The following is a 16,868-nucleotide window of genomic DNA, read 5'->3' on the forward strand; positions in this document are numbered from 1 at the left end:
GATGAATAAACTCAGGGAGGAAAATCTGAGGGAAAACCAAAGCAGTCTTTTTTCATTTTTTCCACACAGAATCCATTTAGACAGTTAAAGCAGAGGCTCCTCTACAAGTAGCACAAGCATGCCAGGCATAAGGCAAGCTGTACTGTTTTGCCTTGAGTTTACTGGAAGAGACGGCACTATCTCTACACCTTATGCAGACAACCAAAGCTGAAGATGCCCAAGGACTAACAATTAAAATTACACTAATGTCACCCATTCTGCCTTTTCAGGCATGAGCTTCTGCTGCTCATGCTTATGCAGTCATTCTCATGCAGTCATTCTCTGAAGATGGCAACAATGATGATAACAGCTCTCATTGCTGATGCTTGGTACCTTCTGAGCAGCATGATGGGCAAACTCTGCCTGCATCATTTTGGTTATGCTCATCACCCCATGAGGTTTTATTTCCATTTTATAGCTAGAGATATGGAAGGTCAGATATTAAGTAACTTGATGAGGAAGGAAAAAAATTACTTAGAACCCGAATTAAACACTCAGCTAAACTGTCAGAGAAAGAAATAAGGCATTTTCCAACATACTGGCAGACCCAAAGTTGATCTCCCTAGGGCCACCTGTGAAAGAACCAGTAAAGACTGTACATCATGGTGATGAAATGTGAACCCCCCAAAACATAAAAGGAGTCACGAGGAAGAGAACAAAATTAGTGTATCTAAATAATTACTGGTTTTAAAATAAGGCATTCTAACTAAAGTTCCAGATGATTGTGACATGATAGAGAAGATTCAATTAAAAAATGTCTCATTTTTAGGGAAGATATAAATACAGATACTCTATTTTTTTTAAAACATCTCTCTCTCAGAAATTGATAAATTCACCAGGAAAAAATAAGTAATGATGACAAGAATTTGAATAGTACAGCACACGTGGTCAGGCAAATATATATATATATATATATATATATATATATATATATAAACAAGTCCAGGCTTCTTATTACATTAATGATGCTGAGAACAGTCCCTCTTGATAGCATCATTCTCCCAAATGACATGTCAATTTTCATGAATAAAATTTCAAACACAAGTAGGTCTAAAAAACAAAGGAAAGTCTGGTATTTCATTACATGCACTTCTGAATTCATATGCAACAAAACTCAGAAAAATAGAAAGAGATATCTTATTTGAGAATATAGATGTAAAATTCTTTTAATGAAATGTTGTTTGGGAATCTACTGGGAAATATTACAAACACACACAAAAAACGTAATTCAGACTAGGGAGTTTGTAACTGTGAGAGCAAAACCTTGAGTGATCTCATGACTTGCATAACTCTGTTAACTTTAAAATACAAATAACATACATAGTAATTAAAAATGAGAGAACGCAATTTCCCACCTCAAAAGGAAATCCCTGTCTATATTTTCTGGAACACAGAATTTACAATGAAGGAAAGTATTAGTATATCTTAAGTTTCAAGAACTCAAAGCAAGAACACTGCAAAGAGATATTAATCAAGTGTTGTGTGAAATTTCATGTGCATCATCTTCTCTTCTTCTTCACAGCACTGGCCCAGAGCATCCTTCTTGGCCCCACACTTTCTCTGCCTCGCCAGCCAGTCTGTCGGCGACCAGTGCTATTGCCAGTCTCTCTCTTGCTGTCTTCACTCTCCTTTCCTGATCCCTGATATCCTCCTCAGTTATCAGACACTGTTTGCAGAGGAGGTGTGGGGTGCTGGAACTGGCTCCCGGAATGGTCTGCGACAAATCTGAAGACCAGGCAGGGGTGGCCATGGGGCTGGAGTTTGGACCACCTGCATGTACCCCTGGCAGGGACTCACCTGGGCAACTTGGTGCAAATTTTTGCAAGGCTTTGGCTAGATCCAGAGGACTTAACAGTTCTCCTGTGCTGCTGCAAGCCTGGAGTCCTTGCAGTCTCTTCTGCCAGTACAGCTGTTGTGGGTTGTCCAAGGTTTCCTCCCAGGGATAACATCTGACCTTATTGCTGGGATGGGGTGTGATTCTAGTCACTGGTCTCTTGAATATATAACTAGACATCCTCAAAGGGATTGAGATATTTAAACCAGGCTTCGGTTTGGATAGTTTTCCACAGTCACAGTGCTTCCTCTGTGAAGTCTTCACCATCATACTTCTTGTCCTTGTACCCTATGAAAATAAACCATGAAATTGGATCCAAATGATAAATGAAATCTGCCTTCTTGGACCGTTATTTTGGCTCTTTTGTACTCTCAGCCTCTCTTTGTCCCTCCAGGGTTAGATCGAACATTATCAAGCAGATTTGAGTCAAGAACAGAAAGCAAGGTCAAAAACTCAGGGTTACCCCAGCTCATTTCTCCTTCACCAGTTTGTAACACCCCCTCCTTTATGAGTACGACTATATTCTTTTTTGTCCTCGTCACTCTCAACTGCACAAGTTCGGGTAGTTTATGTCACATGGTCTTCAGTCTTTTTCTAAATCCCAAATGCTTCAGCATCATGTGACTTCATTTGGTTAACCGACTGACACTTGTTTTAGAGCTTAAGAATATAGTGACATTAACAACTGTCCCACCCTTAGCAACTCACCCATATCCCTGATGTTTACATCCACCCAACTGGTCATGTTCTAAATAAATACTTCAGAAAACTTATTAACTCACTACTAATTTCTGGTCTGTGATTTTTTCCAAGACTCCTACAACAGATACTTGCTCCTCAAGATCCTGTTATACCAGATCACCATATCTTCATCTTGATTTCTTGCCTTCTAGTCATATCAATCCTGGGTTCCATGGACTATGATCTCAGTAATTCTCTTGGAATAATCCAAAATTCCTTACTGCTCATCACATCTGTCTTGCAAAAAAAAAAAAAAAAAACCTTCAAATCTGGCACTTGACTGCCTTACATACCATAGCTACTGCTGGTCTTATGGTAACTGCTAAGAAAAGCACACAACATGATATTTTACTACCACTGCAAGTCCGAAATCATCCGCATCCATTGGAAAGCATCCATAATGCCTGGAAATTTTTTTTTTATGTGTTGGTATATTTACTTTTGGATTTTCCCCAAGTCTTTTTCAGGTTTTCTCCACTTTCCTTTTTCCTTCACACACATCCCATGTTCCTTAACTTGCCTGATATTTCACATGGGAAGCTGTTAATTACTACAATGAAATTTTACTGCAGTAGTTTCCAAATCTGCAAATATCTCTAAGATTCCATTGTTTTCAAAGTTCTTTTAATTATATTTAAAGAAGCATCTTTTATCTTCCAATGCTGATCCTCATTTCTTCTTCCTTCTTAGTAAGTTCACGATCCCAATATAGCCCTCTTTACTTTCAGCCTCTCCTTTTCCACTGAATCCTTCCTTCAGCATTTAAGTACCTACAAATCTCTCTAAACTACACAGAAAGCCTTCACCTAGTCTTCCCAGGAACTCTCTGAACCACAGTCTTTCTATTACTACCCCTTAGTTGTGAACCATTGAGAAGGGTGATCTACATCACGTGTCTCTGTGGCCTTACCTCCAACCAGCTCCTCAGACCTCCTCACACTACTGTCCGACTTCACCATTCTATAGGGGCTCCCCTTGGTCAGGTCACAATGACCACTTTGTTACTAGGACAAGCATGGAGCTTTTCATTATTCATCCAACACGGTCCTTAAGTGCAAAATGTGTAAGGATCTTTGGAACAATTTAAACACGTGAATCTCATTTTATAGCCATGAACCTTACATCTAAATATGGAATAGGTATGTTGGATAAATTATGTCTCACAAATTGGAACTGTGCTGCAAGTGAAAAGCACAAAATAAATTTCAAGAACTCAATACTGAAAAAGTAAAATATGTCATTATTAATTTTTATATTGATTGCATTCACAAATGAAAATATCTTTAGCTGTAATGGGTTAAAATATACAATTAAAATAATTTCACTTGTTTGTTTTTACTTTTTAAGATGTGGCTACTAAAAATATAAAGTGCTTAAAGCTATTGTTGGACAGTGCTGGTTCAAGCCATGAGAGAAAATAAAGTCCACAGAACGAGCTCAGCAAAGCTGTTCCCATGGGAAAGAGTCTATCTACCTCAACCTCACCCCAAGATGTAGCAGACTTCCTCATACACACACACACACACACACACACACACACATTTTCTAAACCAAACATTATTCCCACCACTATGTCTCAAATGCCTTGAGGCTGCACTCCTACAGTCTTAACCAGAATAATCTCAAGAAAGAAGTCAGAAGTCAAGATAGCTTACCAATTATGATGAGTCAAAACCAGAGACTAAGGATAATTTTAGGGGAAATTTCTTGCTCATTGACTTCTGTTATTAATTCAATACACTTGAAAAACTTTTGAAGGAGGGTCATTTTAAAAAACCACTTCATCTTTACTATGTAAAATATGCAAGATATGTAAAGAATAATAACTGTAGCCAATAAACGAAATCAGGATGATAGGATACAAACATCGCTATTAGTGAATCCCTCAGAGAACAGATGGCGTTAATCTGGGCTTCATTAGGTTGATTCTGATTGGATGACCAACACATCGACTATATTCTGCCAGCCCTCCTCCTAGTTAACCACCAAGCCCACCAACCAGACTAGTCCTTGCTGACAAATCCCCTGGCTCCACCCCTCTGAAAGCACCTGGAGAATTTTCCCAACGTCACACTGTCACTTCTCTCTCCTTCCTGCCACAGGCCAGGGAAACATTTTCTCCATGGCTCATCCTCTGTGTCTGCCCAGTTGTCCCTCAGGTAAAAGAAAGGACCAAGGTGCAGACTCTGTAAGCTGCAAGAAATAGGACAAGGACTGGGGTATGCTCACAGAAGAGGAGAAAATCTTTAGTGTGCTGGGTCCAAGAAGCCCTAGTGAGTCCTGAACAGAATTGAAGAAGATGGTGCAGGACAGAGCAGAAATGTTTGCGTGGGTGGGATTCTTTTTTTTTTTTTAATATTTAAAAACTTTATTTATTTATTTGTTTAGGTTGTGCTGGATTTTGTTGCTGTGCAGGTTTTTCTCTAGTTGTGGGAAGCGGAGGCCACTCTCTAGTTGTGGTGTGCAGGCTTCTCATTTTGTGGCTTCTCTTGCTGAGGAGCATGGTCTCTAGACACCATAGCTTCAGAAGTTGCAGCATGTGGCCCTAGAGCATGAGTTCAGAAGTTGCGGTACACAGGCCTAGTTGCCCCAAGGCCTGCGGAATCTTCCTGCACCAGGGATCAAACCCTGCATTGGCAGGTAGATTCTTATCCACCAGGAAAGTCCTGCTTTAACCATTTTTAAGTGTATTGTTCAGTGGTATTCGGCATACTCAGATTGTTTCACAACCTTGACGACCACCGTCTCCAGAACTCTTTCCATCTTGCAGAACTGAAATGGTGTCCTCATTAAATAATCAATCTCGATTCCCCCTCCCCTAGCCCCTGCCACCCACCATTCTACCATTTCTCTAGGAATTTCACTCCTCTAGGGACCTCATATAAGTGGAATCATACAGTATTTATCCTTTCATGTCTGACATTTCACTGAGCATAATGTCTTCAAGTTCATCCATATTTTAATGTACGTCAAAAATTCCTTCCTCTTTAAGGCTGAAAAATATTCTGGCAGCAGGTAGTTGGTGTAGGGGAGAGGAAAGTGGCTGGCAGCTCCCTTCCTCCCTCTCCTCACCTCTCCCAGTCTGAGCCTCTCTCCCCTAGGGGCAGCTGATTCCCAGCATTCAAGGACCATGGTGGTCTTGGAACCAGGAACAGCCCTCCAGCTGTACCCGGGAGATGAGGTCTTTCTTCTGGTCCCGTTGAGGCCTACAGCTCACACTCTACAAGAAGGTTTAGTCTTTTAAGACATATGTACACAGATAATTCAGAAAAAGATGAAAGTTGAATTTCCAAAGTCAAAAGGAATCAAAATTCTGAGTCTATAGCCTTCCAAGCAGTTGGCAAAATGGACCCTGTGGAGTCCTACACCAAGGTCACAGGTGTGGAGGCCTGTACCAAACTCACAGGACAAAATTATCCAGAACTGACCGAGTCCCATAGTAACTGTTGCCATGAGCTCCCCTGACCTAAACTGGCCTTCTTCGACTCCATATTAGGTAAAATATCCACCCTACAGCCTCCTGACCAACCACCTAATGCTACACTTCTAGCAGGAATTTTGTCTTGAGGGTATAAAAATTGGCTACTAGCCCACAAGAGGGTTTGGCTCTCCTTGAGCTGGCCTGTTGTTCTAACAGCATTTTCTTCTCTAACAAATTCTATTCTCCTCTCATTCTTCCTGATATATGCTGTGCCTCTCATTATCTCTGCCCTTTGTTCTTAATAAACTCACTCCCTTCTGAAATACTCCGTGTCTTGAAATTGTTTTCCAATCCATACATAGACAAGAACAGACCCTAAGATTCTCCTCCCAGACCTGCTGTTCTGTCCGAGTAGGTGGTGTCTCCTTCCTCCTTTTGACTTCTAGGCCTTGGGCTGTGGCAAGGGTCTGTCCTCAGCTCATTGATTCTGTCCATCCCCTAGAAGAGGCTCAGATGACCCAGAGAACCACCTCCAGTCCCACCCAAGGAGTCCCCTCCCTACCCCAGAAGATCCCAGGAAGACTGACTTATGGCTACACACCATGAAAAGCCCCTTCTCCACCCAGATCTGGGGTTTGACTCGGCTCATCACATGTGTGCTGAGAGGCCAGTGAGGCATAAGATAACGTCACGCCTTCAACGTATCAGTCACTCAAGTATCCATCGTGTTATGTGGTGCCTTACACATTCAGCCGAGCACTGGTCCCCACCCTCCAGAGCATGCAGACAGTGTTAGATAATGATAAACACATATTTATAACATAGGCACAGAGCTTGGGATGTACCAGGTGTTTCAAACATTGTTCAGACATTCATTCTTTAATACTCTCCCTAACATTGCAGGAGGTAGAGTTAGTATTGCCAAGTATCAGAGAGAAAAACTGAGGCATAAACAAGGTTGCTCCCAAACCTTGTATCTTCATACGACACATGCTCAACACCCCGTCGTTTCTGTTACTCAGGAATCTGGACACAGCTTAGCTGGGTGCTTCTGACTGACCTGCGTGCCTCACAGCCGTGTCAATTGAGGCTCTTCTGGGGGGATTTGCTCCAAAGTTCGCTCACATGGGTGTTGTCAGGATTCTGTTTGAACTGAGAGCCTAGTTCCTATCTGTCTGTTGGATGCGACTCTCCCTCGATTTTCCCTGATGGGGCCTCCACACAGGGCAGCTCAAAACATCTGTGGTTGCTCTCCCAGTTCCAGAAAAAGACCGAGTGAGAGAGACACAGAGAGAGACAGAGAAGGAGAGAGGAACAGAGGGAGAAAGGGAGAACTCAAGAGAGCAAGTAAGTGGGGAGTGGCAGAGTTTTTATTGTAATGGATGTGACATCCTATCACCTGGGCTGCATTCTTTTGCTCACACGAGTATGTCAGTGTCACATAGGGCTGTACACACCTGGAGGCAGCTGTCACTGAGAGTCCTTGTGGAGCCTGCCCAGCACACAGACCAAGTGGCACAGGATCTGAATCTAAGCAGAGAGGGTTGGAAAGTTTACGCCAGTAGATGACAACATCTGAATCTCCTCTGATTTCTACCCTTTAAAGGTGCAGACCTGAAAATGAGACCAGTGGGCAGTGACTTTCCCAAGATCACTTGGCTGGAACTCAGACCCGCTTCGAGAGGTATTCCCTGCGGTGTCCCACTAACACCAGCACACAGATGTTGAAGGCATTGTTTCACATCCACCAATGGCATCCCCAGGAAGTAGACACTGGCCTGGTTCCCACTGTGCAGGTCTGGAGACTGGAGAGGACCCGGGAGGCTTTTCTAGGATAGAGCACTGCCTTCTCAAAGCAGGATCCTGGTTCCATTCCCAAGAAGCGGTGGGGAGGGCTGTGCAGTCAAGACGGGGCTTTGAGTGGGTTTGAATGAAGGAAGAAGTGACCTCACTTCCTCGGTGACACAGCAAAACAGAACTTGAAATGTGGTAACCCAGCAGCCACATTCTAGAGCCAGCTGGCTATCGTACTCACGTGACCAGAGGTGCTCAATGCAGTGACCTATTCTCATGTTGTGGCCTGACATTCTGAGGCCCCAGCTTCTGCAAAGCTGAGAGTGGGGGCCTTTTCAGACATGGGGTTAGCCCTCACCTCCAACACCTCTGGCCATTTGACAAGAGGGCCCTTAAGGTAACACAGGGCAGTCCTGGCCAGGCCTCCCACACCACAGCTGTAACTCCACATGGGCAGCCCAGCACACCTGGTCAGTTCCTGTGTGTGTGTGTGAGAGAGAGGTGGGGGAAGGTAGCAGATGAGGGGGCAGGAGCAGGTTGTTAGGTGTTGGAAGTCTGTTCATCTGTCATTAGCATCCAGGGCCAAGGCTGGCAGGCTGGGAAGGTCAGTTCTGGGAACCAAGTTCCTTTCCCCCCATGTTATCCACACACCCTTGAGATGTCATCTTGTTCTCTCTCTGGCTCGATTCTGTGCAGATGGTCCTCTGCCTGACCTGGGGAGCAAAACTGCGGTGGAGGCACCCTGTAGTGATAGTCAGGCTTACTTCTGATGCCTCCTGGCCTGGCTACCTAGCCCAGGAGATCCTGGAGGAGCCAGTGGATGCTTCAGCTACTCCATTGCCCTGGCCATGGGGCAGGTGCCCCAGGCCACCAACCGCTGGGGCCAGTCTGATCTGAGAGTGGTTGTGGAGGGCCTGAGATGACCAGGGCAGGCCTGGAACCCCATCTTGAATTTGAAGCCCCCCGGGGCCCTGCCAGGGTTTCCAAATTAGAGTGCCCCTCAGTCCCACTCCCAAGGGAATCGACGTCCACTCCTCCCTCACTAGCTATGTCAGAGGGTAGAGAGTCACTCTTCACAAATTTGTTGGATAGTAGAGAAAAAGGAAATTGTTTTCACTTAGCACTGGGCCATGTGTATCTTTGCTTCTTTGTCCTTTTGCTGAACCTGGGATCTATATAAGGGAAGTCTCAAAATTCCCTACAATATGAAAGAAAACCCAAGTCTTTACTTGAAGTCAGCAGGATCCCCACTGATTACATCTGCCCTCTTCACTGTCTCCTAACTGGGAACCGACGAGCTTCACCCTGCCCTCTCCCTTCATGTCAGGGGCAGATCAAGTCTCAGGAAGCTCAGAGGGAAAGGCGAGCAGTCCATGCTCCAGAGGGTCCTCAGCTCTGACCTCATGGCCGTGAGCAGCCAGCTAACATCCCCAAGCCTGTTTTCTCAGCTCAGCGGGGCTGTTGGTTGAGAATTCACTGGGATAATGGTCTTAGTGCTATTAACGCAGGGAGGCCTGTTGTTCCTCAGATAACAAGGTGCCTAGACTGCAGTCATTGTATCACCCTTCTCCGTCCCCACCAAACCCAAATGGTCCTCGTAGAGGCCACAGCCTTTTCCAGTGCGAGTGCGCCTGTCACTCCTCCTGGCCAGGCCCCTGAGGGGCGGGGCCTCCTGGCTGAGCTTTAGGTCTCCACCCTCCCGGTGGCTCAGGTGGTATTTCTCCTCCTCTCAGCCAGAGTGAAGGGATGATGTGGTATCTGGTCATTAACTTGCTCTCAGATGATTCAAAGACAAAAAGATCTTTGTTTTCCATTTTCACCTTTGTGTAAATTTTCTATTGTTTCAAAACAAAAAAATGCTTTAAAACTGAAAGGTCTGAGTTTTAGGGACCCTAGAAAGTGAGTGGCCATCTGAGTGGGACATCTGTTGCTCCTGACCCTCGGCCCTGCGGTTCTGGGGATGAAGATGCGATGGGATGGGGCTGCCGGAGGGTGGGGTGGAGGGGTGGGGTGAAGCAGTGAGCCTGGGGACCCTTGGGCTGTGGGGGCAGAGTAAGGTGGTCTCAGCTGAGATGCCCACTCTGGGGAAAGTTGCCAGGGTCTCTTCAGGTGTCTTAGGTTCTCAGCGGCTCCCCACTTCACCCCACCTTCCAGCAATTACCTGGAAGTGCCCCGTTATTCCTCTGCCTCTCCCACTATCCTGTGAGCCCTGAGGGCACAAACCTGGCTTAGTTTCCCGCTGTATCACCTCTGTCGACCAACACGATGGGGAGGCTAGGGTCAAGGGCCCATTCCCAGAGGTGACAGTTCTGGGTGTCAAAGTCCTCACCAAAGGGGGTTAGGGGTGCTGGGAGCCGCAGCCCACTCAGCCTCAGGGCCTGTGTGCTTGACACCGCTGCTTCCATCTCCAGGGAAATTCCTCGATTCTGGGGCAAAATGACCAGGTGAGGGGCAGGGGGCAGAGATGCCCACAGGACGTTGCCGATAAAACAGAGCCATTAGAAAGGATTTGAGTGTTGATCACCAGGGTCCTGATGCGTGGATTAGTGCCCTTGGGCAGCGAAATGTGGGCCCAGTTTGAGAAGGGCAGATGTCCAGGATAGTTAAGTAAATGGAGGGGCGGCGTGGCTCAGAACATTAAACTTTAACAGAACATTTGTTGGGCAAGCACAATCAATTGCAACCCAGGGGAAGGCACCCCACAGCCAGGAGGCTCTTCTGCAGCTCACGTGCCTCTGTGCAAACCCCAGACTCAGAAAGGCCAGAGGCTGCCCACACCTCACTCACCACATCTATTGGGAGGAGAAGTCTGGCCTTGTCACAGGACAGGGAGGGAGGGTGCGGCAGTGCAATACCCTCTTCTCTGAGGAAGGCCTTCACTGTCAGGAACCTGCCTACCCTGGAACTTGCTAAGCTCCCCCTACCCCTCCATGCTCCGCGTGTGTTCCCGCTGCACCTCCGGAGAGGAGTTGGGGAGGTGCAGTCACTACAAAGTATCGAGGCCTCAGTCAATCAGTGGGTCAGCTCGGCCGGACAACGCTGGCCTGTGCCCCCTAAATCCGGGAGCTTTGGGGGCCAGCTTGGGTTCAGGGGGTTCTGGTGGATCTTGGTGAAACGTGCATGGAATTCAGGAGGGCTGCCCGAGAACCGAGAGGTTGGCGGTGAGTCAGCGGCCTCATCCAGCCTGGCTCTGCGTATCCTTGGGCCTCAGAAGCAAGGGAGCCTGAGAGTCATGGGCTGGGGTGGAGGAGAGGGTCCCACGATCCCCACCCCTGCAGCAGGAGGAAGCTGTAATCCTGGACTGACTCCACAACACTGCCCTGGAGCTCTGCAGAGCCAAAGCCCTGCTGGGGTCGAAGCCAGTGGGGCAGACACTCTGACCTCTCTTGTGCCTGGGTAGATGCGCACCCCCTGGACTGTGCGGGAGGGAGCGACTTCAAGGAGCCCAGGTCGCAGCAGAGGCCCCCGTGAATCTCACCCCTGCGGGATCCTGGGTGCTCAGCTCTGCAGGGTGGAGAGGCCTTTGTGATGGTGGGGGCTGGGGCCCTGAGTTCTCCAAGCCCCTGGTTCACACGCAGGGGAAACCACTGAACTACCCTCCCCTGCTCCGACAATTCTGGGGTCTCCCCTGTGCAGGTTACAGTCCTGTGAGTTTTGCACAGCAAGTGGAAGGTGCCCTAGAGATGAGGCCAGGAGGAGTGTTGGTCGCTCAGGGACTCTTTGTGATCCCACGAACTGTAGCCTGCCAGGCTCCTCTGTCCATGGGATTCTCCAGGCAAGAATACTGGAGTGGGTTGCCATTCCCTTCTGCAGGGGATCTTCCCCAATCAGGAATCAAACCCAGGTCTCCTGCATTGCAGGCAGATCCTTTACCATTTGAGCCACTAGGGAAAGCCCTATATAAATTCATTTTTGGCTCTGTGTGTGTGTGTGTGTGTGTGTGAGTGTGTGTGTGTGTGTGTCTTTCTTGATGCTGGGGCTTTTCTTTAGTGGGAGAGGAAGGGAAGGTGGGGGCGGGGTAGGGGGTAGGGGGAGGTGTGTGTGGTGCTACTGTCTAGTTGCAGTTCCCCAGCTTCTCACTGCAGTGATTTCTCTTGCTGCAGAGCACAGGCTCTAGGTGCAGGGGCTTCAGTAGTTAGGGCTCTGGGTCAGTGCTTAGCTGAGGCACAAGGGCTTAGCTGCTTCATGGCATGTGGGATCTTCCCTGATCAGGGATTGAACCCACCTTTCCTGCATTGGTAGGAGGATTTTTAACCATTGAGCCACCAGGGAAGCCCCTTCACATTGGTTTTTAAATGATGGTCTAGGTAAAAATTCTCCGAGGTCAAAGCTCACGCCTAAGCTTATGCAAGACTTTGGGCAAAAGAGAAACATTTCAGCGTCTGTTTACAGGACAATCTGGAAACAATCCAAAGATCTGGTGGGAGATTTGCTAAATAGATCACACTGCAGAAAGAGGATGAGCTCCTGGAGGATAATTAGTTGTTGTGCCCAGAAAGATGCTTCCTGACCCAACTTGTAATACATTGTACCATGAAAACAGCCTGTTACAAAAACAGGGTGAGTGGTGCAGGGCCCATTTGAAAAGATAGACATAAAATGATATATGCCACATTGTTATTTTGTTTTTATTTATTACTTTTATTTGGCTTTTAAATTTTTTTTTTTTGTTTTTGCTTATCCACCTTTTCTAATTTGTATAAAAAGATAACTGGTTTTTCTTGTTTTAAGGTTCAAGAAGTGAAACAAGCAAACCATAGACCACAGGATTGGAGGAAGCAGCCCCCCGCCCTGACTCAGTATACTACAGGGGATGTGGGTGAACAGAGAGGAAATGAGAGGTTTGCTGCGGGAAACCCTGCCGCTGTGGGAACGTGATCTCAGGCCCTTTCTCCAGGGCCAGCTGGGAGCTCAGTGACAACTTTTCTGGTTGCTCTCCACCCATTAAACACCAGTGAAGTTAAAACCTCAATGGAACCCCAAATGTCCAAGTACCCATGTTATAAAATTAAATTTAATTTAACAAATGCAATGATTCTAATTTGTTGCTATAAAATCAATGACTATTTTCAGCTTCCAGGTAAAAAGTTACTGTTTACAAACGTCTTATTTGAGCCTCCCAAGCCTCCTCTGAGCTTGTTACTAGTAAGTCACTAGTAACTTACTAGTAACTAGTAACTAGTAAGTTACTAGTAAGTCCTGAGTGTTACTAGTAAGGGGATAGATCTAGTGAATTTTAAAACACTTTCCAGTAGTAAGTAGCTTCCTTAACTGTCAGATTCAAAAGCTTACATTCTTAACTTAAGCACATAATAATTTTAAGTATTCTAAATCAGGGCAAACTCTTTATAAACTTCATTTTTGATAGAGGTCTAACCTTCCAACAAATGGTAGGCCAAAATTTAAGTATCCAAAACCCACTGTAAATAGATGTTACCTTCCTTCTTCCATGCTCTCTAGTCTGAAATGCAGTCATCACCACATAATGCATTCTAAAGCATACTGACCTGCTGTTTCCAGATTTTCTGTTCTCTTCTGGACCCAGGCTACCTGGTGTGGACTCCCAGTTCAATTGTTTAATAGCTCTGTGACTTTGACCCTCTCTGTACCTTCTCTTCTCTTTGGTCAAGTTTATTGTTTGTAAAAACAGGCCTTTCCTCATTGTGATTTCAGATGCATCCAGCAGTAAGCCACTGCTTGCAGCAAGCAGTGGCTGGAAGCAAGATCTTAGTTTTCCGGACCAGGAGTCCTAACCACTGGGCCACAGCAGTTAGGGCCAGAGTCCCTAGTCCTTGCCTGACTAGTCAAGAATGAATTCAGGCAAGAAAGCAGAAGTTAAATCGCAAAGTAAAAAGTTTACTGAAAAGAAAAATACATCTGGAAAGGTACGTGGGTGAGTTCAGAGAGAGAATCTTGACATTGGAAAGTTTAAATCCCTTATAAGGGGACAGTTTTCCAGGTTTTTGTCTTCCTTCAGGCCAATCATCTTGCTCTGTACCCCCGCTCCAGATAATTTGTCTCAGGACCCTACCCTCAGGTGCACACACACCTGTCAGCCAAGATGGATCTCGAAGTGAAGTTTTCTGGGAGGAGCAAGACTCACTATGGCCTGGAATTATCCCCTGACTTTTGATCCCAAGGAGCTTTTCTGCCTATGTGTAGTGTCTCCCTTGTCCCAAAAAAGAGTGGGGGGGGGGCGGGGCGGGTGCAGATCCCTTAATCCTTTACTCAAACAGGGTTTTCCACCTCTTTGTCTTTGCCATGGTTATTACCTTGACTGTTGCCATGACTATTACCTTAAGATGTTTACAAGAGACAAAGACTGGCTATTTACCCTGTTTCTCTTGTTACATTTTGGAGAGCAAGCAGGAGGCTGACTGTAAATTCCTCAACTGGAGCCCACCCATCTCTTGTCTCAGAAAATGCTAACAGTTATAAGCATCCAACCTGAAGCCCACTTCTTCCTGCCCCATGAAAGGCAAACAGGAGGCCAGTTGTAAATGTCTAACCTGGAGCCCATCTATCTCCTACCTCAACTGGATTGAGATCATTAAATGAGTCAATAACTCTTCATGTGCTATCTTCTTTTTCATCATTTTGTTTCTTACCTACACTCTTCATTTTTAATACATTCAAAATTTGGTAAGGTAACTTCTCCTTTATGATTTCTGTTCAGAAATTTTCTGGCCATTCATGTACTTTCCCCCATAATGATTACCTGAACACATTTTTTAAAATTCCTGATCCACAAGACTTTAAGCTCATCTGGATAGGGCCTCCTAAGAACCCCCTTTTCACCCTAAACCCCTCTCTTCCATCCAGGGAATTACCTTCATCCCCAGGGTCTCCCTGAGGGAGTTCCTGCCCCACCCTCACTGCCCCAGGATGCCTTCTCAAAGGCCCCAGGGTAAGTACCTCCGGGGGGGTGGGGTGGAGGTATCAGATTTGTTGAATGTCTGCCTGCATATTGGGTGCTTGTAGCTGTTGGAGACCAGTTCTTTGGCCCCTCCTTGGGTTCACGGAATTCCAGGGAGCAGGCCGTCTGGTGAACACCCTGGGAAAGCAATGCTGGACAGAAAAAGAGGGGATACCTGACATCCCGGGGAAAACGCTGTGAAGGACAGAGGAAGTATAAGCAAGAGCTTCAAAGAGTGACTCAGCTGTCTTTCTTTTCTTGGAAGAAGGCAGGTACAGATGGGGGCAGGGAAGAGGAAGACCCTCCCCACACACTGACCCAGAGGCAGTTGAAGCTGCCAGCCCTGCTAGAGGATTAGACCCTGTTCTCCTTCAAGCTCAGATGAGTTGCACTCCAGCTACAGGTCTTTCAGGGGGTCAAAGCCATATGTCCCCCTCCTCTGGGTCCTGTGCAGGGCCCCTGCAGTGCACCTCCTTCATCACCCTGGGTGCCAGCATCACCACTCAGGGTCATGACCAGCATGTGGGTGCCTGACACTCCCTGGAGTCTGCATCTGTAAGGCCCAGGCTGGAAGACTACTATCCAAATAAGGCCTGCACCAGGGGGAGGCAAGTGAGGAGCCAAACAACTCAGTCATCAGGATAAATAGTATTTTAACACAGAATTTTAAAAAACACATTCTTTTTTTTGCCAGAGAATTCACAATGAACACACACACAAAATTTAAAGACGAGATGAGTACTACTGATTTTTGCTTTTGCTTCAGGCTCAGAGGTGGCTGGGCAGTGGTGCTGTGCCCAAATAAAACCCACTTCACCTGCTGCAACCCTTCTCTCCCACTGGTGGTCGGTCAGGTATGAGGTGAGGACAGGGTCTTGGAGACCAGGAACTGTTTACTGAGCATATATGACTCTGTGAGGTGGGTATTTTGCCCTCATTTCCAAATGACAGAATACCCATCAGAAGGTTAAGTCACCGGTCTACAGTCACAGAACTGGCAGAGGGTGGGTTTGAGGTGTGTGGTTGTCCTGTCACCTTCACCTGGCAGCACCCTGAACTGGAGGGTGGGAGAGAAGGAGGGAAGTCCCGGTGTAACCTGCATCCTCATCACTCAGCCCACCTTCCTGATGCTGGTCACACTCTAGGTCCACTCTGGACACTGACGTCACAGACGAATGAGAGTCCCTGCGTTTGAGGATCCCATCTTCTCAGGAGTTGCTGATTCCCTACTCTGTGTAGAGCACGAAAAATCAATCTGTTTATCTATTTTTGTTGTTTAAAAAAAGCCTAGATATTTAACCAAAAGCATTTTAGACTGACATAGTATTACATGCGAAAAGTTGAGCAGACATAAAAGTCCAAGAAAATGAAAGCACATTGTGAATGTTCTTGATGTTTTGATTCTCTATCTTTACAACTTATATAAAGTGCATGAATCTTTAGGGCTTACCTCTGGTTTTTTCATGTGCAGATACTGTGTCCTCACCACTTACAGCACGCTTGAAGGCTCTCTCACGCCCATGTCCAGTCACTATCCCTCCACGGTAACCACCCTTAAGTCACCAAACATTAGCTTTGCCTGTTTTTGCCCTTGACCTGCCTTCTCAAAAGCTACAAGTTTTTCCCCCTGTAAGCTTCTAGAAGGTCTAATTTTCCCCTTCACATTTAGGTGTACGATTCACCTGGAAATAATTTTAACTTATGGTGTGAGGTATGGTGGGGGGGTGGCAATTCCCTCCGGAGGATATCCAGTTGGCTGATTTATTGCAGAGTGTTTCCACCACTGCACTGCAGTATCACTTTTTGTCTGAAATCAGACGACGGCACATGTGGGGGCCTGCTAATGGGTTCTCTGGTCTGTTGTTCCATTGCTCTGTTTGTCTAGCTTTACACAAAACTGTACTATTATAATCATCACTAAGTCAAGATTCAGTGTGTATCTTTCAGTTTTCCTCCTTTCTTTGCTATGCTTCATCCTTTGCATTTTCACATGGATTTCAGAATCAGCTTGTTAATTTTGACAAAAACGCATCTACTAGGACTGTGAGATAGCATTGAGTTTATAGATCAATTTGGGCAATGCTTGAAAGCAACTTGAGTCTTCCAACCCACAAATACAAAAT

General features: G+C 46.1%; 2 protein-coding genes and 1 long non-coding RNA gene across 38 annotated transcripts in view; 1 reads left to right on the forward strand and 2 right to left on the reverse strand.

Annotated features, from left to right (window-relative positions):
* Positions 1 to 1,176: 1,176 nt before the first annotated feature.
* On the reverse strand, positions 1,177 to 7,957 carry MBD3L1 (methyl-CpG binding domain protein 3 like 1). 4 transcript variants are annotated; one of them, XM_081544514.1, is made up of 3 exons: positions 7,814 to 7,957; positions 7,493 to 7,649; positions 1,177 to 2,161 (listed from the first exon to the last, which is right to left on the reverse strand). In XM_081544514.1, exon 3 carries the CDS (start codon positions 2,141 to 2,143, stop codon positions 1,556 to 1,558), a length of 588 nt encoding a protein of 195 aa, XP_081400640.1. In that variant the 5' UTR covers positions 2,144 to 2,161; positions 7,493 to 7,649; positions 7,814 to 7,957; the 3' UTR covers positions 1,177 to 1,555. The 4 variants fall into 4 exon arrangements, with proteins under 4 accessions (XP_081400640.1, XP_081400637.1, XP_081400638.1 ...); XM_081544511.1 differs by having other exon boundaries at positions 7,493 to 7,565; positions 7,650 to 7,957; XM_081544512.1 differs by lacking the exons at positions 7,493 to 7,649; positions 7,814 to 7,957 and adding exons at positions 2,656 to 2,851; positions 3,525 to 3,576.
* Positions 7,958 to 8,068: 111 nt separating this feature from the next.
* LOC145527089 (uncharacterized) lies at positions 8,069 to 16,112 on the forward strand. Of its 33 annotated transcripts, none has more exons than XR_014069471.1 (8): positions 8,069 to 8,309; positions 12,075 to 12,389; positions 12,561 to 12,670; positions 13,503 to 13,714; positions 14,652 to 14,736; positions 14,811 to 15,013; positions 15,512 to 15,606; positions 15,891 to 16,112. It is a non-coding gene; the product is annotated as an uncharacterized LOC145527089 (long non-coding RNA). The 33 variants fall into 33 exon arrangements; XR_014069472.1 differs by having other exon boundaries at positions 8,069 to 8,299; positions 12,092 to 12,389; XR_014069492.1 differs by having other exon boundaries at positions 8,069 to 8,299; positions 12,222 to 12,389; positions 14,860 to 15,017.
* Positions 15,931 to 16,868, reverse strand: part of LOC145527081 (uncharacterized) — a 39,531-nt gene continuing 38,593 nt past the window's right edge. Inside the window, exon 6 of the mRNA XM_081544495.1 lies at positions 15,931 to 15,976. Coding sequence (XP_081400621.1) covers positions 15,972 to 15,976 — 5 coding nt within the window. The 3' untranslated portion in view covers positions 15,931 to 15,971. The remainder of the gene's footprint in view (positions 15,977 to 16,868) is intronic.

This window comes from Giraffa tippelskirchi, chromosome 11 (assembly GCF_054371585.1).
Source record: "Giraffa tippelskirchi isolate mGirTip1 chromosome 11, T2T-mGirTip1v1.2.pri, whole genome shotgun sequence".
NCBI classification, from domain to species: domain Eukaryota; kingdom Metazoa; phylum Chordata; class Mammalia; order Artiodactyla; family Giraffidae; genus Giraffa; species Giraffa tippelskirchi.

Bases quoted from the DNA above. Each gene is read 5' to 3' on its own strand.
- MBD3L1 (XM_081544511.1), bottom strand. From the start codon at position 7,792: ATGCCATTGGTGGATGTGAAACAATGCCTTCAACATCTGTGTGCTGGT. The intron at 7,566-7,649 runs GTCTGCACCTTT...CTCTCTGCTTAG, and splicing joins CCCACTGGTCTCATTTTCAG to ATTCAGATCCTGTGCCACTT. The intron at 2,162-7,492 runs GTGTGTACAGCC...TTATTTTCATAG, and splicing joins TCAGTGACAGCTGCCTCCAG to GGTACAAGGACAAGAAGTAT.